Source organism: Aulonocara stuartgranti (genome assembly GCF_965226115.1).
Source record: "Aulonocara stuartgranti genome assembly, chromosome: 9".
NCBI lineage: Eukaryota > Metazoa > Chordata > Actinopteri > Cichliformes > Cichlidae > Aulonocara > Aulonocara stuartgranti.
The window spans coordinates 18269466-18297286 of NC_138960.1; the positions used below are offsets into that span (position 1 = coordinate 18269466).

A 27821-nucleotide genomic window follows, 5' to 3' on the forward strand; every position below is an offset into this window, starting at 1 on the left:
TCCACTCTTTACAGCATCAGCATAAGATACCTGTTGTACATGTGCAGGAACATGTTGACCTGCCTGTTTGACACTGTCAGAATTGGTCTTTGTAGACACACTGTCTTCTGCAGAGCTCTGAGGAAAATCAAACTCAGCTTGTTCACATGTTGGTACTCTGTGAAACTCATGAAACTTTTTCCAGCGTTGTTTTGCAGCTTGTGACTTTTTCTGCTTCCTTGGCATTTTCACACACCTGCAAGTGTTTCTTAGTCTTTAGAAAAATTGTTCACAAGATAAGAGTGGCACACACCAGGAGATGTTGTCTTTGTTTTTATATTTCAGTTTTTATTTGTCTTAAACAGTTGTCTTTCGTTTGACAGTTTGTTCTTCAGTTGAGAGAATATTATGCACTCTCTTTATTGGCTTGGCATTTTTCAGCAGCAAGCCAAGAGTGAAAAACAGGTAGAGAGAAAATTTAGAAGAGAGAACAGGCAGAGCAGGAGAGACACGGCTGGGAAATCACAATCAAACCGTGAATTAGTTTTCTTTGTTTGTTCAGTTTGTTCTCAGGTAGAGGCAATATATGCACTCTTTATTGCTTTAATGGCTTGGCGTTTTTCAGCAGCAAGCCAAGAGTGAAAAACAGGTAGAGAGAAAATTTAGCAGTGAGAACAGACAGAGCAGGAGAGACACGGCTTTAAATCAAACCGCAGATTTTTCTTTGTTTGTTCAGTTTGTTCATAGGTTGAGGCAAAATATGCACTCTTTATTGCTTTGTTGGCTTGGCGTTTTTCAGCAGCAAGCCAAGAGTGAAAAACAGGTAGAGAGAAAATTTAGCAGAGAGAACAGACAGAGCAGGAGAGACACGGCTTTAAATCAAACCGCAAAAGGATTGTTGGTTTGGCAAAATTTCTCACAAACCACAGAGTGAAATACAGATGGAAAGAAGGCAGAGACAATAGGTGGAGCAGGACAGAGGATAGAGGGGTTGGGGGGTTGGGATGTGAGAGAGAAGACTGGAGATCTGGTCCTTGTTCTTCTTCTTCTACACACTCTGAACAAAAAACAAGAAAAAATAATAATTTTATTAAAATTATATCACATGGTAATTGTATGAACTAAATGTGACTACTGCAAAAGGACAAAACAAATATTCAAGCTAAACTGTTGTCGGCTGCCATGTGCAAAAAGTTGCATAATTGGGCACTTTTTAAAATAATAAATATTTAATTAAATTCAGCAATAATATTTTTAAATACAAATATGATTGAGTGAATCATTAATTAATCACATGTAGTATGACTACAAAAATGTACGAAAAAAATATTTTAGCCCAATTGTTAAGCTGCACTTATGTGTATTTATTATAAAATTGTGTTTAAAAGGTCTAGCACAAAGTTTGAACCCATCACTTTACAGCTTATATTAGTCATATTATTTTTTTATTTTGGTCTACTTCTCTTACAGTATGTGCACACCTACCAGGCAAAGCACAGTGTCAGTCAGGTTCCTGAAAGAAACGAGAAATAATACGTTAGTTGTCTGTACAGTGTTATCAGACTAACAGAAATACAAAGCCCACACGACATGATACACTGAACTTCTAGTCAGCAGGGTAATTATAGAGTAATATAGCACACCAACTGATACAGCAGTCATTTTACAATTCAAACTAATTAACTGAAGTATTGCCACTTATGTAAGGCTACTGTTAGACTGTTACTAGCCTTAGCATTGCTGCTAGCGCTAGCATTCCGGCTAGCATTAGCACTTCAGTTAGTGTTAGCATTGCAGCTAGCGTTAGCATTGCAGCTAGCGTTAGCATTGCAGCTAGCGTTAGCATTGCAGCTAGCGTTAGCAATGCTGCTAGCGCTAGCACTCTTACTGTTAAAACTGAGCCACAATGGCAATAATAAAGCTAATTTCTTACTTTTGTCTCACTGACCAGCAAGAAATATCACAGGAATATTATTTTTGTCAGTTAACAACTGCTAAGGCTAGTGTTAGCACTATAGCTAGCGTTAGCATTGTTGCTAGCATTAGCATTGAAGCTAGCGTTAGCACTGCTGCTAACAGCAAAACGTAATAAACGTATATAAATGATAGCGAAGGTTATTCTTTTTTCTTTCTTTCTTCTTTGAATTGTTTTTAACTCTGTTGGACTTGATATGTGAGTTTAAATGTCAAACATGTATTTTTTCCATCATAAAAATAAAACACTGCAGTACTGAGTGTACTGTACTTACCACAGCAGAGAGCAAAGCGGAATGACGACAGTTGGTCCAGTGATAGGTTAAAAACAGATGAGGCGTTCAGGTGGTGCTTGGAAATTTGATCATCAGTTTGAACAGCAATAATGAGCATATACATGTCTGTGTGTTGGTCTCTGTGTGTGACAGACATAGAGAGATAGAGGGAAAAAATACACTATACTAGTGTAAAAATTGGTCCTTTTTGCCCAAGTATAAGCGAATGAGTGACATACAGAAAAACAGGGCAACTGGCATTAAATGAGCAAATAAAAAGTATTAAATCTTGAACTGTTTTGTGGGTTTTATTTTAAGACTACTTTGAGTGTATTCGTGGGGAGATAAACTATACAGACTATAAACAGAGACATTAAATGAGATTAGGTTAGTTAAACGTTAGTTAAAAGGTGGGAAAATTAACTACAGACCGATAGATGCTGAGAGCTTTAATTATCCAGTCAGTTGATGATTTTGAAATCATCAACTGACTCCAACTGCCCAGATCTGAAAAACCTTTGTGCCAATCACAATGCTCTACTTAGTTGGCATATACTAACTAGTGACAAACTATTAATCTGTGGCAAAACCCTGTCAAATCTGTCTTATTGTACTTTTGAAAAAGTTAATCTTACTACAATCTAACATTTTTAGGTTTAACCTTGGCAGAGTGAGAGAGAGCTCGTTAAGCAGGCAGGTGTGAGCCTGGTTGCTATAGTGACAATGGCTCCATACACACGACACAGACATGCACCTCACTTTTGCTGCTTAAAATGAACAGAAAAGTCAGGCCGAAACAAATCGTTCCCAAATGAAAAGTAAAAGTCGTATTGACAAAATTCTTTCACCGTGAGCGACAGCAGCTTCTAGTCTACTGAATTCTCAGTTTTCATGCCTGTGGAGTTTATTATATGGACGTGGTGACAGTGGAAAGACACCATACTCTTCTGATTTTCAAACGAACCTTCTGAGCCCTTTTAACATTAGAGTCTATGGAAGAGTTGGAGGGAGGAGGCTGCGCATTGGTGACATTTATGAAAGAACCATAACACCTAGTACAATAGTAAACACATTGGATGAAAGAGGACAGCGATGGCTACGTTTTGAGGGTAAAATCATACCTGTAGAGCAAACGCTGTGGACACAGCAGCAGTTTTAAAAAAGATTTTAAGATTAATTTTTTTGCTCCTCTCACTCTAGCAGTTGAGCTGCCTCACTCTAGCCCCAACATTCCGTCCCATACACACCCATTATAAACTCTGAAACGGGTGAAAAAACATCATGAAACTTAAACTGGAACTGAAGAAAAAGTATAATAGATATTGAAAAGATAAATACAAGTTGAATAGTTGAATGTCTTGTCTTCGTTTTAAAATTTGAATGGTGGCTCTATGTCAATGTATGTGGAAGTAGTAAGAGTTTAAAAATGAGTAAATTGAATGAGGATTTGAAGGGTCTCCCCATTGAAATACATGGGAAATTTTTGTTGAATAAAGTTGAATAAAATTAAAAATATAAATGTTAAAAATGAGAAAAATAGAAGCAGTGTTGTCCAAAAGAATAGGAATCTAACGGTGTTTGAATGGTTTTTCTAAGTTGAACGGTTTTGAAGGAGTAGGATTACAAAAAACGTACGGAATAGATAAAATATAATAACTAGAAAGTGCATTTTCTGAAGAAACTGCAGTGTGAATGCTTGAATCTGAATGTATGGACTGAAATGAATTAATTGCTGAATTTTGAGTTAAAAATTTTGAATGAGATAAAAAAAAAAAAAACAACCTCAATTTAACCTGAAAACAAAAGTGCTGAACTGCTAAAAGCTGAAGGTTACACAGAAGAAGAAGTTGGAAAAAAGCTAAACATGTTTAAAATGTAAATAATAAAATGATGAGTAATGACAAAAGAAAATTTAGAGTCAGAAAACCTCTGAATGAATATTAAACGTTCAAATTCTTCTAACTGAAATGAACTTAAAAGATGAACAAAAATTCTGGAGAAAATACAAACTTTAATATACAGCATAATGTTTTTCAGACATGTACACATGTGTATATCATGTTTAATAGTATTACATACATCAATTTGTTTTGTATGTCATAGAAAATAACATAAAAATCTTAAGTCATATTTTACAGCTTCTTTCTGAAAAGGACTAGTAGAATAAATAAAAATAACTAAATTAAATAACTAATGAAATACATGAAAATTCAACTTTTAAAACCACAATCCTGAACCTTTAAATTGTGTTGGTTTCTTAGAACATGGCTGAACAGCTGTTTCTATCGGTCTACTTAATCTGTCTACACATCTTTTTATTACTCATTCTTCTTTATGTTTTAATGTAAACAGAGTCCACACAGTGGTAAAAGAGAACTGTATAGAGAATTTTGAGTAAACTCAAATGAAAGCGTAAGGTGGTGACACAGTTTAACACATGCAAATAATCAAATAAGCACATTAGTCCTTTTTGTGAACATGGATAAATAAGGATCAATAGTTTACAGCATTGTTCAGCCATGCCACTAAATGCTTTTTTACACATTGTTTTAACCTGGGCTCAGACACAAAGTCCCAAATTTAGTTAGTCCCTGACTTTGAGTTGTGGTTATGACTAATTATTATACACGAGGCTTTATCTATCTGAACTCTAAGGACACAAATATGAAAAACCTATACTTACCAGCTGATACTCCACACTACACACTAGGTGTGCCATGTGACCTGAAACTTTTGTACAAACTCATCATAATCATTCTGTTAACACTGTTTTTTAACACTGTTTGTGTTGCTGTTCAGCAGTTTAAAATGTTTTAGATTGGATTACATGGAATGAATTTGAATTTTCTTGGGGGGTTTTGTGTGTGTTTTGTTCTTAGCAGATTTCTTCTTCCATAACGTTGAATTCCAGTTACCACATTTCTGGTCATATGACATCCCGAGTGCCCACTTAAAAAAAATCCCCACAGTTAATTCAACATTAAAACAAAATAAAAATATGTTAAATAAATAAAGGTTTGCTCTGTGATGAAATACTAAATAAGCATACATTGTACAGAGCACTAACAATGAAAACAATCCTTTAGCCTGTTGATCAGAGAGAGGCCGTCATTATGTCCATTTAAAACCTGTAATCACAGAGCACAACGTTTCTGTGAAACTATAAAGTCCCATATGATCCTCATCATGTCCAGTGACTTCAGAGTGGATCCTCCCTGTCATCCGGCCAGTGTTTGATGTGTGGCAAGCAGCACAGAAGCAGGATAGCTGAGGACTTTAAAAGAAGAGCAGAAAATAGCAACATATGTAGTTGTAAATGTAAATATCAGTGATACTTGTCTTGTCAAAGGGAATAAAATAATGAAAATGTTAACTTACACACTCATTTAGGGAGGATCTTGACACTGCACAGAGGAGGCACAGTCAGTCTGACAATGATGGTGATCTCCGGGGATGTTTTCCTGCAGCAACATTCCTGCCAACTGGCCGTATGATCCAGAGTAGTTGGTTTGTAATGAACAGAAAGGTGTATATGTTAGGTAGTGTGCACTCAGAGCTGGTCCTAAGAAACAAACACATCCTGTAATACACTGAATACCTGTAGTAGTGCTGCTGCAAATATGAAGCCCTTCTATCATGAGTGGTTTCAAAGAAGGTGTTTTGGAGGCTCAGTCACAGAAACTGTGCAGTCTGTTCAGTCCTGAGTGTCTCAGCTCTGAAGGGGATGGATCACAGAGGGAAACACCTGAGTACAGACATTACAATACACTCTAACACTCCTAAGGTCAAGTGAAAACACAATTTAAACACTTTACAAAGAATGAATACATGTTTTCATGGAAATTATGTCATTAACCCTTTTTGTTGTGAGTAAATCTCACCGACTGCTTGTGGGACAAGCTAGAAGGAGGACTTATCACAGAATCTCTCCTGTGCTCCAGATGTGAAGTCTCACGCTCTGATCGTACGGCGATGAAGATGGTGATGATGAAGTTTCTCTGATCTGTGGCATTACAGTTTCTGGCTGCTATGTGCTTCACATTGTTGGATTTTACATGTGAAGCTTGGAGAAGACACAGGAGGACTGTGTCTTGCTTAAAAAAAAAAAAGAAAAAAAAAGGAAACCTAACAGGAAAGGAAACCCCCCCCTCAACTCCCACCGTACCCTCCCCCCCCCCTCCCACTCAACTCCCCAACCTCACACCATCAAATGTCTATACAAATGTAGGGTATCAGCTGGTAACAGAAAGCAAGTGCTACATATGTACTACATATGTAACACTGCTGAAACATTTCTGGCCAGAAATGTGCAGTTATCAACCCAGACCCACCCTAATAAATGCACTGGCCGAAACATGATAAAAGCTCATAAAAATTTATGTTTCATAGAAAAATTTGTCCAAAAATATAATCGTATACTTTTGAAAAAGTTTAAAGTTTATAACAAACCAAAATAATAACATTTTTGTAAATAGTATTTCAAAATAGAGGCACACATAAAGTGGCTTAACTGTCATTATTGCTGTAATTAGGTTTGTTTGTTTGTTTGTTTGTTTGTTTTTTTAAAAAGCAACCTTTAGTCATTATTGTTCTCTCAGAAACAATGAAGAAGCTGTTGAACATTTATGTGTTGTGTAGGCAATCCTCTGGTCCACCCTCCCTCCCTCCCAGCCACAGTGAGACTGGGGCAGCCTGGCAGGATGTTGAGGCCTGGCTGCAGAGAGGATATGCCTACACTATTCATTTTAAACTGCTATATTTGATTTTTCTAACATTTATAGGTTACTGTTAGTGAATTTTAGATTTTCTGTGATAAATAAAATTGTCATCTTTTTACTGATATCATTACTTAATTCATGTAATTGTATTTTATGTAAACAATTCAACCATTATACTGCAATGCAGAGCGTCAACTTTTAAATATCGCTCTACTTTCTTAAGTCATTCAAAAATATAGAAATTACTTACTGTATTCAAAGATCTAGATCATGAATCATCACAGGACAATACACAGTATACTGGGTCATGGTAACTATGGTATGTCTTCATGACTCCAGAATGGAGACATCGATCTGGCTGAGAAATGAAAATAAGGTCAAGCAGTGTGTTCTTCTCTGTGGTAGGGGCAGTGATGACCTGTGCGTATCCCCTAGACTCAAACAACTCCATGATTGGTTTGTTTGCACTGGATAAAACATTCTCATTAAAATCACCACAAACTATGATGGGATGACAGTCCATGATCTCCAATGAGTCTAATAGGCTTACCAGGTTTTTCAGGAATGGCCTCAGAGTGTAGTCTGGAGGTCTGTATACAACTGCAATCAGAGCACTGACTGGTGCTTCAACCTTTAAAGCCAGAAATTCAAGGTCAGTTACATTATGGATGTACTGTTTTTCATGCACTTGAATGTCACTTTTCACATAAACAGCAACTCCACCACCACTTCTGTTTGCCATCTGGGGAAAGTTTGTGTAGGACAGGTGTCTGTTGCGTTTGAACAAATTGTAATTTTCCAAGTGGAGACTCTCTGCGACAAAAGAGCCCCGCAGGTGTGTTTCTGTTAGGCACAAAACATCTGCTAGACACAATTCATGGTGACTTTTGATGTCATTAATGTGAGCTGGCAGTCCCTCTGTATTATGATGAACAATGGTGAAAACCTCTGACCTGCTGAGGGTTTGTCTCACGTGTAGAAGAGGCATCATGTCATCAAGGTTGGCTTGTCTCATGTTCTCAAGTGCTGCAGTGATTTCTGGGTTGGTGAATATTTTTTTCTCCTCCATATCAAGAAGATACAGTCCACTGAGAGACGTCACTCTACTGACAGCTACGTAGGCCATGCCGGGCTCAAAAATGCTCTTAAGAGAGACAACAGCTGATGTAGTTGTCATACCCTGTACCTTATGTATTGTACATGCAAAGGCCAGCTTCACTGGGAACTGTCTTCGTACCACTCCTTTCTGCTTCAGATTCTCCTCTGCTCTCTCAATGTACACCATGTCGTCTGCTGGTGTGCGGTTATTCTTTCCAGATGTCTCATTATCCATTTTAAGTCCAAGCTTGATGATGTGTTGGTCGTTTTCAGAGTGAACTACTCTAAGTAGTTTTCCAAAAGCTCCATTAACCAAACCATTTTGTATGTCAATGTTTCTGGTGAGCATGACACGAGCTCCTTCTGCAACTTTCAGTGTGTCTGGTAACTCGTTTTTACCTCCTTTCAACGGTCTGTCTTGAAGTGCCATTCTGCCAGTTCTAGGATCTTTTCTATAATCATCTGCATGGATGTCAATGATATGAGTGTGGAGCAGAGCCAGTGTTGAAGAGTTGTGTGCATCCACTTCTTTATTAGTTGCAAAAATGTGCAATGCATCAGTCGGACAATGGGCTGGTTCAGTTATGGCCTGTAACAACAAATCTCTATCTGCTTCGCAAAGCTCATCCAACTTTCCTTTTACACGAATTCTGTTCAGCATCTCAGCAAAGACAACATCATCTTTCTGACGCATAATCTCAGTCAGAGTGATCATCTGAAAATGCTCCCGCCACAGGTCGATCTCGGACGGGTCGTGCACACAGAGAGGTTTAGACTGTCGCACTGGGGGTAGCTGATAGAAGTCTCCGACAGCAATGACTGACATGCCTCCAAAGGGTCTCCGAGTCCCTTTGATCTGTTTGAGTCTTGCATCTACATATGCAAAGAGATGTCTTGACACCATAGACACTTCGTCAATGACGATTATTTCAGCATTCAAAAGTTCTGATCTGACTTCATCCAGCTGATTGCCAAGTCCCTGAATGGGAGGTTTTAAGCTTCTCGGGAGCTTGAGAAGAGAATGCAGTGTTGTTCCAGAAATGTTAAAAGCTGCAGTCCCAGTGAAAGCAGTTAACAGGACAGTGGGTTTTGATATGTCAACGTCGTCTGCATATCTGGGCACTTTGCTCAGTATCTTAGATGCTTCTGAGTAGATGCATTTGATAAGATGTGATTTTCCTGTTCCAGCACCACCATTAATATAAAAGAAAAACTGCTCTGGATTTAGAGCACAGACTCTTTTAATGCACCAGTCTCTAACTGCATAAAATATGCAGGCTTGCTTCTTATTCAGATTTTGAAACATCTGACGTAACAATGTGGGATCAATAGTAGGGGGTTCCCTGATGGCTCTGACTTCTGTTGAAGCATCAGCCTGACGGCTGTAGTCGGGCACATCTTCCTGTTCATTTTCATTGTCTCGCTCTCTTTCTTGTTCAACAAGTGGCAACCTTACGAGATCTGATTCAGGTGCCAGATTACACCATTCGTCAGTCACACCTCTGTTCTGCTCATATTCCTCAACAGCGCTCTCGATCTCCTCACTGTTTTTCTCATATTTTTCTCTGTTTCTTTTGACAATGTGTTGCACGTACTCAAGACGGTCAGTACCTGGCAGCTGTACACAGCCAGCACCATAGAAAGCCTGATAGGTTGGCAACGATGGTGTTTTCAGTTCGTGGTCTGAACGATGAGGAAGGTACAGTTTAAGCAGTCTTCCGTAATATTGCTCTGGATGTTTTTCTTGTGAGCAGCGGTGAAATCTGATGATAGCAGGCTTATTGTTTTTGCGCCTTTGCACAAACCCCATCTCATTGAGAAGGGGCAAAACATCTTTACCTTTTTTCTGTTGGCCATAGACAATCCTGCAAGTAGCAGCAAAGTCTGCCATGCACATCTCCTCATACTCTGGTGTTTCAGGTCTGGCTTTGTATTTGTCATTCAAAGATGTCATCCAAACATTGGAAGACTCAGGTGTTGTGTTGTCCAGAACTGACAGGGGACGACTCATTTTCACAGGATTATCATCAGTTGGTATGAATATTACAGCACGTGAACATTGCTTCATGTGAAGACCACATGCACGAGCAACACACTCCTGTGCACTGATCTCTCGCTTCTTTGAATATGCCTGCATGACGGCTCTCATTTCATCGCACTCATTTACACTGTCCTTATTGGAGTTCTCAATGACAGTTTTCAGGTACTCAGATAGCCCGCCCTCTTTTTTTGATATATATTTCATTAAATAATTTGCAGCGCCGAAAGCATCTAAAACAAAGCTTATGTCGATATTACTGTTCCAGGCTTCAAGCAGATGTGGATTATAGCCATTTATCCAAGAGTCTTTTGGATCACGCTTTAGTATGATCGTACTCCTCATGTTCATTTTATTCAGGTATCTCTCATATTCTGCATGTGTCAACTTGCATCTTTCCAAGAGCTGCTCTAAACTCATGGAAGCAGTTTCAGGTTCATTCAGCAGCTGGTTCAGTGGTCTGAGCTTGTTCTTTGCCGTTTCTACTTCCAGTGCATCATCCTCACTGGGTCTTGTGATCATTGTCTCATTGCAGGGTGGTTTGGGAAAACCAAAACGGCACCCGGAGCTTAAACTCCTAAAGCACGTCTTTGTGTGGTTCTTACTGTGTTTTTGCACTTCTGTTACTTTTTTGTACAGTTCGGGTTGTTTATGTGGATCAGGCAGCTGAGCTGTGATGTATTTGTTTATAAAATCAACAACAGTTTGCTCATCATCCTCCTCAAACACAGGAGCACCTTCTACCCACAGGAGACAGTGTATGTGTGGGCTTCCTCTGTGCTGAAACTCAACTCTGTAAAAGTAGTCAATGACTTTGCCAAGTGGCTCTGCGGGAGATAAGAGTAAATCTCTGAATAATGCTTCAACTCTCTTGTCAAACATGCGCATTGTTGTGACAGGATTGCTTCTCAGGATGTCACACTTTGCTGACCAGTCGAGTCCTTCAAAATTCACTTGTTCACCTTGCTGCCTTGTTATTGCCTCGATCACTTCAGGCCAGCGCATTTCAGCAGCTGAAAATGTGCAAAAGAACGTGGGAGTTCCCAACTGTCTGATCATGGCAAAAAGATCTCTTGTTGTTTTCTCCCAATAGGCTGGGGTTCCTCTCAGAGGCTGCATGAATCTCACTGCATCTTTATTTCGCACCAGTTTCTCCACCTCATGTTTATCTTGTAACATGCCTGAGGTTATTTTTCTACCATCTCTGGTCAGAGGCTTTGCCTTCCTTAACTGTACTGTCATGCTGGATGTAGCCAAGTGTATTTCAGTCACAAACTGTGCAAAGAACAAATAGTTTGTGTCTTTGGCAAAACGATCATCAATGCAGAAAAGTCTTGATTTGAAATACCCACTGGGGGATACTTTGATCAGCCTTCTTTCATCAAGTGTGTTTTGGCCTGTAGGAAACTGCACAGGGAAGGCCATGGCCTCCAGTTTAGGTGTTTTGAAAAAACTTATTGGATTGTTTCTCTCTGCAGGAGCAACAGAGTAGATTCCTTCACTGAAACATAATATCTCCTCAGCCACATCAGGGGGCTGCAAACAGGACTCGAGTGCAAAACCACCATTAGTCAGTCCATCTGCTTGCTCTGAATCATCTCTCATCTGTTCATGCGATTGTTCACCATCACAGGGTAACATGTCAATGTCCTGTTCATTTATATTTTGTGCTTCACTCAGTGCATTTTTCTCACAGCTGTCAATTTCCATTAAATCAGCCTCATCATAATCGTCCTCATTCATGTTTTCATCATCATCATCCTCATCATCTTCATCAGGAAGAGTTGGATCACACAGCTCAGCATCATCTCTGATGCTCACATCCTTATACTGTGGATGAATCTGCTTGAGTTTATGCAGTGCTTGCACAAGTTTAGACCAGCTTACAGTCTGAAACAGCTGATGACCTTTGTAAGACAAGCGTCTCTTCAGTTTTACTCTCATGACCTGAGAATTAATTCTCAATCGAGGTAGTGTTTCAACAGTTTCCTGTACCTCTGATGGGACACAGACCACATTTCCTCTAATTGCTCTTTGTCTGCCTTTGGGAAGAGGAATGATCTTGGCAAATGGTATGCACTTGGCTATGAGATGTCTCTCCAGTATGTTGAGATCAGACAGTTCAGCTGGAATATCAGCAAGATCCAACTTATTGGCAACAGCAAGTGCTGGCATGGATCCATTTTTAAGATGATCGTGGCAGGTGTGACAAATCCACTCTCTCTTTCTCTCATCGGGAACATTGCACTGCTCATTTCTGCAGTTTTCATCACAAACATGAACAAACTTTCCTGTCAAACATGTTGTAACTACATGTGGGTTTTTGACATAATTTGACCTTCTGCAGGGTCGTACTTGGTTTGGAAATGAAGCCTTGAAACATACAGTACATGGGTATGATGGTCCAGCTTTGATTTGTGATTTGAACACAGATATGGCCTCGTTAATCACACTGTTGTCACTCTCTTGGGTTTGTCTGTTCACCCATCTGTATTTCCTTTTTATTTTCATTGCACATCTCATGTTGTGCATAATCCTGAATGCAAGATTACTTTGATACCTGTCTCGCATTAGTTGTTTCATTAGTTGTCTGTGTCTTACTCTGAATGCATTGTCACGTGCATAACGCTGAGTCACTCGAGATCTCTGTCTCTCTCTGAATTCAGGGTTTTCTTGATACCTTTTAGTCATATAGTTTTTTTGTTTTTGTCTAAATTCAGCATTGTCACAGTAGCGTCTTTTAATATATTGTTGTTGTTTCTTTCTAACTGTAGCATTCTCAGAAAAACGTTTTTTAACATATTGTTTTTGTTTCTTTCTGAATTCATCATTTTCACAGTAACGTCTTCTAATATATTGCTGTTGTTTCTGTCTGAATTCATCATTTTCACAGTAACGTCTTTTCATATACTGTTGTTGTTTTTGTCTAACTTCAGGATTGTTTTTATATGTCTCGCTTGTGCAAGATTTTTTCTTTTCTTTGTAATCTTTATTTGAAGCATACTTTTGTCGTTCTTTCCTTTTTTGGTTTTCTTTTCTCTGATTTCTGGGTTTCTCTGATGCCATTAATCTTCTTTTCCTTTTTTGCCTTTGTTGTTTATTAACTTTTTTCACTTTTTGTAAAACTATATCAGAAAGGTCACAGGCAGCAACATTTGTTATGGCAGCATTTGATTGACATGAAAAAGCATCACTTGATGGAAGGAAACTTAATTCACTGCATAGTTCTTCAGTTGGTATATTAGGAGGTTCATTCTGATCTTCATATGATGTGAACTGAGTCACGTGGACTTTTTGTTTCACCAGTGGCGTACAAATGGACATTTGACAAAAGATATTTTCAGTCGGATCAGTGGTTGTGTTTCTCCTTGGAGTAGAGGGGTTTGCTTCATCAACAGTTGTATCAGAGTGAGTAGGTGCCACAGTAGTGGCAGCTGTTGGTCTGCAGACTGTGTCTGTGATAGTATCACTCAGGTGGACTGTGCTCATACTGTAGAACTGCACAGGCTTCAGTTCATAGTTACAAGAGGGTGATATCTCCATCATTTCATAAGAATCTTGGAGCCTCTTAATCATGTCACTGAGGAGTGTGAATTTCAGCATCACAGCTGTACCACGATTACGTGACTGTAGTAGTAGAGGAAGACCAATGGGTGTTCTGGGGTGTGGGTCAAAGAAACCATATATGCCTGATGTGGATCTGAACACTGCGATACACAATCCACTCATAATCAGTAAGGCATACTGCACATCTGACAACAGGCAGCTCAGTCCTGCTTCTAAGCTCAGAAAGGTATCTACTGCCTCCTCTGGAGGTTCTTCAAATGTCCCATACCGGGAAGGCTGTGTCATGTCGACATCATACATAGACCTGCGAGCATCAACTTTGTCTGGCAGCTCATCGGTTGCCAAATGAATATTTTTAGGAAATCTTTTCTTGGCCTCTTTGTACATCACATCACCTTTATCCAAGACCAGATTTAGGTCAGCTGTAGTCATGTTTTCATTCTCATGAAGGAAAGCAAGAAATGTGAGTGAGTTACATGTGCACTGCTTGTTTCTGGAGTCTCCATATTTAGGATGAGCCTGGCTGCGAGATGCACAGACATGTATAACAGAGGGCTGGTTTTCAAGGTTCAGTCTTTCTGCATGAGATGGTCCTGCCACATCACTGTGACAGCCTCTTTTCAAAAAATCAGCATAACCCACCTGTGGGTCACATGACACCTCATGTTGTTCATTAAATTCATGCTGCAGTCCACTCTTTACAGCATCAGCATAAGATACCTGTTGTACATGTGCAGGAACATGTTGACCTGCCTGTTTGACACTGTCAGAATTGGTCTTTGTAGACACACTGTCTTCTGCAGAGCTCTGAGGAAAATCAAACTCAGCTTGTTCACATGTTGGTACACTGTGAAACTCATGAAACTTTTTCCAGCGTTGTTTTGCAGCTTGTGACTTTTTCTGCTTCCTTGGCATTTTCACACACCTGCAAGTGTTTCTTAGTCTTTAGAAAAATTGTTCACAAGAGTGGCACACACCAGGAGATGTTGTCTTTGTTTTTATATTTCAGTTTTTATTTGTCTTAAACAGTTGTCTTTCGTTTGACAGTTTGTTCTTCAGTTGAGAGAATATTATGCACTCTCTTTATTGGCTTGGCACAACTTAGCAGCAAGCCAAGAGTGAAAAACAGGTAGAGAGAAAATTTAGAAGAGAGAACAGGCAGAGCAGGAGAGACACGGCTGGGAAATCACAATCAAACCGTGAATTAGTTTTCTTTCTTTGTTCAGTTTGTTCTCAGGTAGAGGCAATATATGCACTCTTTATTGCTTTAATGGCTTGGCGTTTTTCAGCAGCAAGCCAAGAGTGAAAAACAGGTAGAGAGAAAATTTAGCAGTGAGAACAGACAGAGCAGGAGAGACACGGCTTTCAATCAAACCGCAGATTTTTCTTTGTTTGTTCAGTTTGTTCATAGGTTGAGGCAAAATATGCACTCTTTATTGCTTTGTTGGCTTGGCGTTTTTCAGCAGCAAGCCAAGAGTGAAAAACAGGTAGAGAGAAAATTTAGCAGAGAGAACAGACAGAGCAGGAGAGACACGGCTTTAAATCAAACCGCAAAAGGATTGTTGGTTTGGCAAAATTTCTCACAAACCACAGAGTGAAATACAGATGGAAAGAAGGCAGAGACAACAGGTGGAGCAGGACAGAGGATAGAGGGGTTGGGGGGTTGGGATGTGAGAGAGAAGACTGGAGATCTGGTCCTTGTTCTTCTTCTGCACACTGTGAACAAAAAACAAGAAAAAAATTATTTTATTAAAATTATATCACATGGTAATTGTATGAACTAATTGTGACTACTGAAAAAGGACAAAACAAATATTCAAGCTAAACTGTTGTCGGCTGCCATGTGCAAAAAGTTGCATAATTGGGCACTTTTTAAAAGAATAAATATTTAATTAAATTCAGCAATAATATTTTTAAATACAAATATGATTGAGTGAATCATTAATTAATCACATGTAGTGTGACTACAAAAATGTACGAAAAAAATATTTTAGCCCAATTGTTAAGCTGCACTTATGTGTATTTATTATAAAATTGTGTTTAAAAGGTCTAGCACAAAGTTTGAACCCATCACTTTACATCTTATATTAGTCAGATTATTTTATTATTTTGGTCTACTTCTCTTACAGTATGTGCACACCTACCAGGCAAAGCACAGTGTCAGTCAGGTTCCTGAAAGTGTAACACGAGAAATAATACGTTAGTTGTCTGTACAGTGTTATCAGACTAACAGAAATACAAAGCCCACACGACATGATACACTGAACTTATAGTCAGCAGGGTAATTATAGAGTAATATAGCACACCAACTGATACAGCAGCCATTTTACAATTCAAACTAATTAACTGAAGTATTGCCACTTATGTAAGGCTACTGTTAGACTGTTACTAGCCTTAGCATTGCTGCTAGCGCTAGCATTCCGGCTAGCATTAGCACTTCAGTTAGTGTTAGCAATGCAGCTAGCGTTAGCATTGCAGCTAGCGTTAGCAATGCTACTAGCGCTAGCACTCTTACTGTTAAAACTGAGCCACAATGGCAATAATAAAGCTCATTTCTTACTTTTGTCTCACTGACCGGCAAGAAATATCACAGGAATATTATTTTTGTCAGTTAACAAGTGCTAAGGCTAGTGTTAGCACTATAGCTAGCGTTAGCATTGTTGCTAGCATTAGCATTGTTGCTAGCATTAGCATCGAAGCTAGCGTTAGCACTGCTGCTAACAGCAAAACATCATAAACGTATATAAATGATAGCGAAGGTTATTCTTTTTTCTTTCTTCTTTGAATTCTTTTTAACTCTGTTGGACTTGATATGTGAGTTTAAATGTCAAACATGTATTTTTTCCATCATAAAAATAAAACACTGCAGTACTGAGTGTACTGTACTTACCACAGCAGAGAGCGAAGCGGAATGACGACAGTTGGTCCAGTGATAGGTTAAAAACAGATGAGGCGTTCAGGTGGTGCTTGGAAATTTGACCATCAGTTTGAACAGCAATAATGAGCATATACATGTCTGTGTGTTGGTCTCTGTGTGTGACAGACATAGAGAGATAGAGGGAAAAAATACACTATACTAGTGTACAAATTGGTACTTTTTGCCCAAGTATAAGCGAATGAGTGACATACAGAAAAACAGGGCAACTGGCATTAAATGAGCAAATAAAAAGTATTAAATCTTGAACTGTTTTGTGGGTTTTATTTTAAGACTAGGCTACTTTGAGTGTATTCGTGGGGAGATAAACTATACAGACTATAAACAGAAACATTAAATGTGATTAGATTAGTTAAACGTTAGTTAAAAGGTGGGGAAATTAACTACAGACCAATAGATGCTGAGAGCTTTAATTATCCAGTCAGAAAGGATGATTTTGAAGTCATCAACTGACTCCAACTGCCCAGATCTGAAAAACCTTTGTGCCAATCACAATGCTCTACTTAGTTGGCATATACTAACTAGTGACAAACTATTAATCTGTGGCAAAACCCTGTCAAATCTGTTTTATTGTACTATTGAAAAAGTTAATCTTACTACAATCTAACATTTTTAGGTTTAACCTTGGCAGAGTGAGAGAGAGCTCGTTAAGCAGGCAGGTGTGAGCCTGGTTGCTATAGTAACTGCACCCAATGGCTCCATACACACGACACAGACATGCGCCTCACTTTTGCTGCTTAAAATGAACAGAAAAGTCAGGCCGAAACAAATTCTTCCCAAATGAAAAGTACATGTCGTGTTGACAAAATTCTTTCACCTTGAGCGACAGCAATGCCTAGTCTACTGAATTCTCAGTTTTCATGTCTGTGGAGTTTATTATATGGACGTGGTGACAGTGGAAAGACACCATGCTCTTCTGATTTTCAAACGAACCTTCTGAGCCATTTTAACATTAGAGTCTATGGAAGAGTTGGAGGGAGGAGGCTGTGCATTGGTGACATTTATGAAAGAACCATAAAACCTAGTACAATAGTAAACACATTGGATGAAAGAGGACAGCCATGGCTACGTTTTGAGGGTAAAATCATACCTGTAGAGCAAACGCTGTGGACACAGCAGCAGTTTTAAAAAAGATTTTAAGATTAATTTTTTTGCTCCTCTCACTCTAGCAGTTGAGCTGCCTCACTCTAGCCCCAACATTCCGTCCCATACACACCCATTATAAACTCTGAAACGGGTGAAAAAACATCATGAAACTTAAACTGGAACTGAAGACAAAGCATAATAGATATTGAAAAGATAAATACAAGTTGAATAGTTGAATGTCTTGTCTTCGTTTTAAAGTTTGAATGGTGGCTCTATGTCAATGTATGTGGAAGTAGTAAGAGTTTAAAAATGAGTAAGTTGAATGAGGATTTGAAGGGTATCCCCATTGAAATACATGGGAAATTTTTGTTGAATAAAGTTGAATAAAATTAAAAATATAAATGTTAAAAATGAGAAAAATAGAAGCAATCATGTCCAAAAGAATAGGAATCTAATGGTGTTTGAATGGTTTTTCTAAGTTGAACGGTTTTGAAGGAGTAGGCTTTCAAAAAACGTACGGAATAGATAATAAAATATAAGAATAAAGATTAGAAGAACAATACTGTGAATGCTTTTCAAGCATTCACACTAATAATAAAGATTAGAAGAACAATACTGTGAATGCTTTTCAAGCATTCACACTAATTACATGTTCAAAGCAACGGAACGGTGGCCCAATATCAGAGAGAACTCCACTCTTGAGTGAGCAGTGATAATTGAGCAGTCCGTTTTATTTTGCAGATTCAAGCTGCTCTTCAAAATTTTCACCACCAGATGTCACCGGAGAGGACTGTGTTGAAAAGCTTCGAGTAATGAACCGTTTTTCAATACAAGCTTCAGTGCTTCGGAAAGCTTCATTTGGCCATCACTAGCTGGAAGTGTAGTACAGCTCTGTCTCCTTGTGCCTTCATTTACAACAACAGTTCACACTCCAGCGTGAGTGTTCATATGCTCAGGAACTCTGGCACGGCCGCACGCACTCAGTGTCAGGTCGCTCAGTCATCTGATGGTTTCTACCACACCGGCCACCATGAGTGCTTACCGGGGGTTCTAGCATGCTGCTGCATAAATAGGAGAGACTGATTAAACAATGTGCCACAGCTGTGCCACTCAGTCTCTGATTGGCACTGAGCTCTGAATCTCCTGTTCCACCTCTACTCCCCACAGCTGAGCCAAAACCACACCCCACCACCACAGCAATAGCAAAACCACATTTTTGAGAAAACTAACAAGCACATTCCTAAAAGAAATTCTGTTTCGTGGAACAGCTGAACTCTTTTTTTCTCCTTCACAGCAGGCGTTGGGCCCCGAACATTTGGTGTACACCGTGTAATATACAGTACTCACAAAGGTTTTTTGGTTTTTAAAGGAAGACTATTAAAATCCCATGTGAGTGTTTCTCAAAAAGCAATGAGATGCATGAATTTATGTTAATGGTAAACACTCATTCGTAGTATTTTCTACTTGACTGAGGCATTCAAACTGCTTTATACAACAGTCCTCATTCAAGCATTTGTTTTTCTTCTTTCTGCTTCACATTCACAGTCCAATAAACAATTCAGAAAAAAACCTGAGGGTTGCACGCTAACGATACTTTACTTTGGCATGCAGACTGGGACAGCCAGGGACTAAACCACCAACCTTCCAATTAGTGGATGACGTGCGCTACCTCCTGAGCTACAGCCACCCCTGTGTGTTAATGAGACAGAGAAAGGGAATAATTGACAAAAGAAATTTACACTTTTTGCATTTACTTCAGGGCATCAGTAGAAATAATAATAATTTTACACTAAATGATAAACCCTATAGTCTGTGTAAGTGAAGTATATTTAAAGTTTTGTACACGGTATGTGAGTGCAAATTGTCATTTGAGTAAAGCCTGCTAATCTGTCCAGTGTTTATTCAAATGGTAACCCTGGACCAGAATATATATTTCTGTTCAGAAGACTTCAAGATTTTGGCAGACAGCGTGCAATACCCAAGAAATGCTTGATTCTAATTAACGTTTGCTTTTATTTATTTTGGACATATAATACAAGTCGGGATTTTTTTTTTCCCCCTTTGCATTCATTCAAAAGAAATGAAAAACCAAAAATCAGTGGATGCTTATATTTCTTAAAACTCTACTTCAGCTTTTATATCATAGATGTAACCCCCAAATACCCATATTATGTTTTTTTCTTTCTGAGTGGATCCATTTGTTCCAGATTATAGTAGCTAGTCAGTATGTCATGGTGCTGTAAAATGCAAAAAAAAAAAAAAAAATCAAAGCCAACAAACATATTTCTGTATTTTTTTATTAGAACAATTAAAATGAAAAAAATGACAATCCATCTGTGTCAAAAAGCAATAAACAATATTTCATTTTAAAAATAATGCACAGATACAGAAGCAAAGCTGAGAGCTGCGAGGTCATTACACACTTGAAAGCACAGAGGAGAATTTAAGGTAGAAAGTAAAAAGCAATAAATCAAAGCATCAGGCCTGAAGCAACTAAAGTTATAAGAAGGCGTTCCAGGAAAGTTTTTAGCAGGCTCCCAAAGCAAGAAGCTGTGTTTGGGATGTACATGCATGTACTTGCTCTCTGGGTCCATCAAATTCACCTGTGTCCCACCTCTGGTCCAGATAGAACTGGTTTCTCGGGGCATGAGGCGTTCAAGGGCTGAACTACAGGAACGCATTGGGACTGTGCATTCATGTCCATCTGCATGCTTTTGTGCGTGTTAGCCTGTTTACTTCTTGTGGTAGTTGTCTGCATAAGCTCTGTGATCCTCCTGCCCGGGATACTGGTCTCCATAGCGCCTCAGTATGTCCTGGAGGCTGGGCATGCCTTGTGAGAGAGGCTGGTAGGGTGTGTGAGATTCCTCCTGGCCGCTCTGGTAGGGCTCTGCTTCATACTGGTCCTGATTAACCTGCTCTCTCTCGGCTGCCGTCTGGCTGTGGTCCTCTGCAGCATGACGTTCAGGCTGGCTTTGAGGCTGCTCGGTCTCATAGCGACGCAGGCGGCAGTCACGGTCATACTCGGGGTCACAGTGTGGGTTTACAGGCTCCAGGACGCCGTTGCGGGTGCCGTCAGAATTCAGGTGGGGCTCATAGGCCTCAGCAGGGTAAGGGATGCGACGTTGAACTCCAGAGCGAGGTGCGCTGGGCTTCACGGGATAGCATTCACGGTCATAGCCAATGAAACAGTCGTAACCCTCCTTGGTTTTGCCTGGGGGACCCAGAGGGTGGCGTTCCTCCTGGGCAGGTTCCTCATAACTGGGATAGGAATAAGGGTGCTGCTGCCTGGGGGAGGGAGGGGTGTGCAGGTGCATAGCGCCTGCTGCATCACGCATAGTAGAGTAAGGATCGTTGGAGTTTGACTCAGAAGCAGCCCCCATACGTGGAGCATATGGGTCATTAGTGTGAGCTTGGGCCATGTATTGGCGCAGTACAGCAAAGAGATCAGTAGCTGGAGGAGAAGTTGGGGCACTGGCCTGGCGATACATAGCATAAGGATCAGTGACTCTGTTAACATTAGAATAAGAATCCCTATACATGGAATAGGGGTCATACTGCTCAGCAGGAGGGGCAGCACGGATGGCAGCGGCCTGATCTCTCTCGTTACTTTTGTATGATTCTGGAGAAGTGGAAAATCTGGTGGCGGTAAGAGGGTTGCAACCGTCTTCAAAAAGAGGATTGCAGGATCCTGGTGCAGCTTGGGGAGCCTGGAGGGATAGAGTAAAATTAAAATACAGTAATGCAGAAAGCTGTTGAAGGAAATTAGTATGACGAATAAGACGTACCGTACTGGAGGCAGAATAGGCATTCATGTAGAGACCAGCAGGAGCTTTCTGTAACATTTTGCAGGCAGGATCTTTCTTGGGGTCACAGCCAAGGTGGGCATATGATGGACGGGACCCACCAGAATACCCATAAGCAGCTTTCAGATGGTACTGCAGACACTCCACATCATCAGAGCCACAGATCCGCAGCAACTCTACCTTCTGCTCCTGAAGCACGAGAAACAAGGATCCATATTATGAGATGGGTGCAAATTTTTTCTCATCGAAAACATTTGTAAGCAATTAAATTATTGCTCCTGCTGAATGCATCCATCTTGGGCAACAATTATAGATATAGGTTTGCAAATCTTACCCATGGGAGCTTTCAGATGCACCACTGCCCAGCAGTCTAAGGTTCTATTAACTAATAATAACATAAGTTTCAACAAGAACTCTAAATTCTAAATAAAGAACTCTAAAAACTCTCTAAATTACCTTAAATTTAAACAATAATCAGTTTTTCAGTTGTAAACAGTTTGAAAAATTGTGATATTTTGTATGGCATGATACAAAACGTGCAATGAATAATTAATTAATTAAAATACAGTAAATATACATGTATACTATGCACAAAAAATACTATAGCATACCATGGTCAGGAAAGGCATCGTGGACGGCGAGTAGTAGTAGTACCCTGACTGAGGGTCCTTGGCTGGAGCAGGAGAGTGGACGTACTGAGGAGCAGGGGTGGCAGCCGGGAGCACCAATGGCTTGTAAGGGCTCTTTCCCTGGACTAAAGCCATGTACATGCAGTAGGGGTCCTTGGTGGGGTCACAGGTTTTTACTGGGGCAGGTTTGGGGGGTTCCGCTTTAGGACTGGCCCTGCTGGTGTAGGAAGCCACGCAGTTGGGGTCTTCAGTATCGGAGCAGGATTTATAAACATCTCCCAGGTGTCTCAAGTAGGCCTTGTAGGAGCGACGTCCCTCAGCACGGTTCTTGTTCTGGAGGTAGGCGAGGAAGATGCGATCCATCTCCTGAATCTGAAGGGAGTAAGGGTTTATTGTTTTTTCACTGATCGGATGACATGTAACATCAATAAAAGTAAAAGGCTTCTCAGAGAACCACCACTCTCTGAACATCCAGTTTTACAGGGAGGCGCTCAGAAAGAAACTATCTCTGGCCGAAATGATAAACTCTGTGTGGTCAACATTTGTACTCTGGCAATTTTAATTATGGTTTTTTAATATAAGAGTATGAGACTGTAAAACAGCAGTAATAACTGGCTTCTTCCTATTCATAAACACGATTGTCCTCCTAGCCTCTGTTTTTGAAAACTGGTGCTATCAAGGAAGTAACTGACCAATCAGCATGCATTAGCAGAACGCTAGCTTTTTGTTGGTAACCCTGTTTTATTGATTATAATGTTGACATGTAAGAGAAATGTAATTTTTGTTTGTTTCTTTTGTTTTATTGTGTTTTGTAGCAGGTGTGAATCTTTAGTTTAGCTGTTTAGGTGAACTGAACCTTCTGGTGAAAGAAGCTGGACAGGCCTGTGTAGATCTGGTGCCTGCTGCAGAGTCCTTTGAAAGGACATTTGGTTGTGTGTGTTTAATTCCTGTTTGATAAAACTCACTCCGTCAACTTTTCCCAGCAGAAATTCACGCAACTTTTCAAACTACTCCTGATTTTACTGGCTCATTAACTTTATATGTGAGAGTTGTTAGTGATATATTCAGGTTTAGGATGATAATAATATTTGCGACTTCTTAGTGACTCCACTCATTTTTCCTGAATCCAAATTCCGAGTCCTTCCTTGCCCCCTTGTCATGTCTAAAAAACAAGGGCAGCAACAATAAATCAAAGCAGTGAAGCTGAAAGGAACCAAAAACTGTGCTAAAAGGTGCTAAAACAGTAGAGATCAGATTTAATTTATGGTTTGGTCACTGCAAAAGACTCAAGTAATACCTATAATACCTCACATTTGATACATACAGTTTTTGTGAGTTATGGCAACTTCTACATCATCAACATGATTATTTCCCCCACAAAAAACCTAAATAAACTGCACAACACATTTTTAAGCAATACATTGCAAAATAAATGCCAGATTTGGCAAATACAATACAAATAAGTTGGCATGTACATTAATATATTAAAAATCCATTTTAATTATTTCATGGTTCAGGCTTTAAAGGGTTAATATAAAAGCATTAATTAGAGCAGCTTTAAATATAAGAGAACCAATCATCTCATTAACAACTTGTCAATACCAAAGAGTTTTGTTTCATATTGAACAGCTGAAGTGTTACATGGAAACTTTCATTTCATGACACCGTTAATGTCGAAAACAAAGCGTTCACTCACTGCCTCCTGGTTGCCGTTGTCAGTAAAGTACTTGTACCATGCCCAGAAGTCAGAGTGCTGTTTGTACCAGCTGATGTTCCTGCGGTTGCGGATCAGCCTCCTGTGTGCTGCTGCAGCAGCCGCCTTCTCCTGGATGCTTTCCCCCGCTGAGGGCAGGAGATGAGGGGAAAAAGCAAAGACACGGCTGATCCAAAGGCTTCCACGCTGACATCATATTCAAGGACTTTCTAGTGACTTTTAAAGTTTCCAACAAAACATTCAAGGACTCAAACCCCTTTTTTTTGTATTCGCTAGAAAACGGCTTCCATCTCACATTAGCTCTCAATCACAGGGTCAAGAGTTGAAGCTACACAGAAGCCAGGTGAGGTGGAAGTCATAAATCTGTGTTTACTTTCCAATCACAAACCTCTTCCATGGACAAACTTTTCAAAAACTCGGTCACCGTGCACTCTTTAGAAACAAACACACATGTTGAAGTATCTTTAAAGGTAAAAACCACATACTTACCATCTCCTCTGGGCTTTTGCACAATTGGTCCAGCAGACAAGAATGCTGCAAACAGAGAAAAGCAAAAACAGATGTTGCTGAAGTCAAAATTGCTGATTCTTTCTAATCTAATTTGTCTGTAATATCCAAGCGATAACATGACATTAAACCTCAAATGCTTACGGGCTGATAGTTTTCATTAAATAGGGCTGGGGTAATTGGCACTGCCTGAAGCACTGGTTACTGCAGTTCTTTGTAGATTTTTATAGGGGTGCTTGTAACACGAAGCCCCACGCTGTGCTTTCAAAGGGCCGTGTGTATCTGTATGCACATACATGCACACGTGTGCACAGTTTGAAGTCGAAGGAACAGCAGATTCAGATTCAGCTCTGCTCCGGGTTCCTTTCATCTCCGCAGGGAGAAGGTGTTAGTCCCTCACAGAAGGGGAGGAAGAGGAGAAGGAGGAAGAAGAAGAGAGGAACAGATGACAGCCTTAAAAAGATCCACAGGGGATAAATTAGGGTTACGTGCCGTGTGTTTTAAGTGGAAAAAAACATTAATCTCTTGATTTTTCTTCTTCTTTTCTTCTTTTTTAATGTTGGGATTGGAAGAATGGATATGCACTGTCACCTGTGAGGTTAAACTAAAGGTATGGATCCTAAAGTTAAAGGAGAAGGTGGGAAGGTGACCCATGGTGATGTTTAGGAGGAGGAGGAGGAGGAGGAGGGTGGGCTGAATGATGCTGCCTCAGTATATCCACTCTATTTCTCTCTTTCTTTCTTTTAACAAGCCTGTAAAAAATGGCAGGCACATCTGGAAACAGCAGCACTTTAAGAGGGCATAGAGGAGGTGATGCTGACAGGTAATAATTTTTTTACTGATCAAAGTAACTCCTCCTCTTCCTCGTTACTGTATTTTTTCCCCTTTATCCATCAGGGAGCGTAACTTTGAAAACCAATTTTAAAAGAAAGCATGTCAATCAAGAAGAGAGAGAACTGGAAACAGGTGGTAGGGGAACAAACTGTCTCCATGTTGCAACATTGCCGGTGATATATGAGCATCACAGGCATGTTATAGAGCCGCGTGATGATATATGTGAAACCCAGTTCTCATGAACTCATCAGATGTACTGCAACTAAACTTTAGCTTAACTAAACTTTAGCTTAACTAAACTGAACCTTGAAATGAAACAATAGCTCAAGGCAAATGCATTTTAAGGAGGCTCGAACAATCAAAGGAAAGTTGGAAAAATAAGCTGCTAAACTGATCCACAAAATCAAAAATGTTGTAAGTCTAAAAGCTAGATCCTCTGGCTCTGAATAGCTTTATTAGTATCACACTGATCTATAGCCAGCTGTGTGTTTTTTAATGGTTTAAAATAACTGCATGTCAACCTAAATGCAAAAGATAAAAGCTCTGATTCATGAATATTTAATTTTTTTAAAAACAGACAAAGAAAGAAAGTCACTCATCACTGCTGTGTCCCTGCTAACATTAAGAAATAATGGCTGACATTCGTCATCAATGTGGACTTGAATGACTCATTCTTACCCACAGTAAAGTCTACCCTTCACCTCACGATTTACTCTTCAATCATTCAGTTTTTCAACTCGTAAAACTGGAAACATGCTTTTATGTCATCATTGTTCTTTTGTTCTACCCATCAGTCGGGACATGAATGGACTCTTATTTGCTCAAGGACTGTATTTAAGAACAGACTTGCAGTGCGAGAAGTGAGCATTCACCGGAAACTGCAGTCTTTCAGGGATGTTTTTTCACTTTAAATGGCAGCATCTCAGCACTGAAGACTTTTGGGGAGTGTGCTTATCTTTCAGAGTATCCACGTGTCATAGAGGCACCGTGTTTTACAGGTAACTTTGCTTTAAAGTGGAGCTAGAAAAGTAGTTGAAAGTTGCTGAGGCCTGTTTGAATAAGATGAGTTTAGACAGATTTTTAATTAGTTATAGCTTTGTATACACTGAAGTATTAGATAAGAGTGTAAGATATTAATAAATTTTGTTCTGATGAAAGATACGATGGGTTGCTGGTTTTGGAGTGTGAGGTTTTAGTGCTTTTGTGCCTTTAATACAATTTCAAAGTGATTATCTTTAGGTTTGGGGTTGCATCTAAGATATCTGATGACATTATCTCAGACTTTGTTGGAGGCACTTAGAAACAAAACCCTCAAGTTTGATTAAGAAAATATTTGTTGCAGACCTACCAAAAACCCAAGCAATGTATATAATATAAATAAAAGAAAAAGCTCCATCTTTTCACCACTAACACATTTTCATTTGAGATCCTAACACTGTCACCGAGCTTGGAATGCACCCATAAAGCAGACTAACCTCCAAACTCTTGGAGATCTTGGAGCTTTGCTGTCTTGCAAATATTTTTTAATAATTCTTTAATTTATTGGGCTCCTAATTGTGCATCTTCTGATTGTGTTATTGTGATTGTTTCTTCCAATAGAGATTTCAATCTGCAGTATTATAGAATATGAATATATTTACACTGTGAGATTACTAATCAACATTATAATTTAGCTACCTGTCATCATTTCCATAATTCGCTATAATATAATGTATAGCTGACAATCTGGCCTTGTTATCTGACGCCGTCTGTAATGTCCCATGTCTGCTGGGTACTCACCAGGCAGCAGCATCACAGCCAGCACAATGGTGATCAACACACCGGAGAAACTGGTCCGTCTTCTTTCAGCCATGACTGGACCTCAACAAAAACACAATCTTGAAAACCACTGTCACTTTGATCCTTTCTGTGCCTGTACCTGTTTGACACTTCACATGATGCAAAATCCTTTTTTTCACATATACTTTGATCACTGGCTCCAAAAATATGGTCCAACCAGCCATAGTAGTAATATTTTAGCCACGAGTCACTATTTTTCTCACAAAGATGCATTTTAAAGCTCAAAAATAGCTTTACAAAACTTTTAAAGCTCTATCAAAAGCCTCAACAGTTGGAGAAGTGACCTCTGCCTGTGGCTTGGAATTGAACTTTTGAAACAAACATGTTGCCACAACGGCTCCTGGCTGGGTTCAACCTACTGGTTTGTCATAGTAAAACAGAACCAGGTGTTTTTCAGCAGAATTTCAGCAGAATTTTAAGCCTCGGAAAATACCTGATTCTACCAAAAGTAAACACAGACTGCACTGTTTGGTCTCTTACCTGCGGTTGTTTGACTTCAGAGTTTCCTTTCAGAGGATCCAAAGTGGACTCGGATGAAGCTCAGTCCACCAGGTGTGTACGTGGGAGGTGTTTGTGTGTGTGTTAGGGACTCCTTGCCTGCCCTGCAGCTCTTCTTACAGACTGATCTGACAAAAGGATCCAGCAACGTTTTAAAGTGAGCCCATCATCTCTGACACGCACTAAAAAAGGCTCAGCATGATTACCTGAGGGGGGTCAAGGGCCACCCCAAGAAGATGCCTGATTGGCTGAAACTTTCAGCCAATTGGAGGCACTGTAATTAAAGACAGAAAAGCAGAGACGGTGGGAGAGCTCTGAGTAAAGATG

At 39.7% G+C, this 27821-nt stretch overlaps 1 protein-coding gene and 1 long non-coding RNA gene across 4 annotated transcripts; both read right to left on the reverse strand.

Annotated features, from left to right (window-relative positions):
* Positions 1–14632: 14632 nt before the first annotated feature.
* Positions 14633–17123, reverse strand: LOC309713687. The gene is made up of 3 exons (XR_014278645.1): positions 16976–17123; positions 15794–16679; positions 14633–15365 (listed from the first exon to the last, which is right to left on the reverse strand). It is a non-coding gene; the product is annotated as an uncharacterized lncRNA (long non-coding RNA).
* A 2826-nt stretch (positions 17124–19949) lies between these two features.
* and1 (actinodin1) lies at positions 19950–27798 on the reverse strand. 3 transcript variants are annotated; one of them, XM_082547164.1, is made up of 8 exons: positions 27701–27798; positions 27477–27622; positions 26937–27017; positions 24306–24350; positions 23799–23944; positions 22085–22474; positions 21456–21662; positions 19950–21377 (listed from the first exon to the last, which is right to left on the reverse strand). In XM_082547164.1, exons 3-8 carry the CDS (start codon positions 27007–27009, stop codon positions 20403–20405), a joined length of 1836 nt encoding a protein of 611 aa, XP_082403290.1. In that variant the 5' UTR covers positions 27010–27017; positions 27477–27622; positions 27701–27798; the 3' UTR covers positions 19950–20402. The 3 variants fall into 3 exon arrangements, with proteins under 3 accessions (XP_082403290.1, XP_082403291.1, XP_082403289.1); XM_082547165.1 differs by lacking the exon at positions 27701–27798 and having other exon boundaries at positions 26937–27011; positions 27477–27677; XM_082547163.1 differs by lacking the exon at positions 27701–27798 and having other exon boundaries at positions 27477–27677.
* Between the last annotated feature and the right edge of the window lie 23 nt (positions 27799–27821).

Excerpts from the sequence above, each read along its gene's own strand:
- and1 (XM_082547164.1), bottom strand. The coding sequence starts at position 27,009 with ATGGCTGAAAGAAGACGGACCAGTTTCTCCGGTGTGTTGATCACCATT. Across the intron at positions 24,351-26,936 it reads GGCTGTGATGCTGCTGCCTG|CATTCTTGTCTGCTGGACCA; the intron begins GTGAGTACCCAG and ends CTCTGTTTGCAG. Across the intron at positions 21,663-22,084 it reads CGATGCCTTTCCTGACCATG|GAGCAGAAGGTAGAGTTGCT; the intron begins GTATGCTATAGT and ends CTCGTGCTTCAG.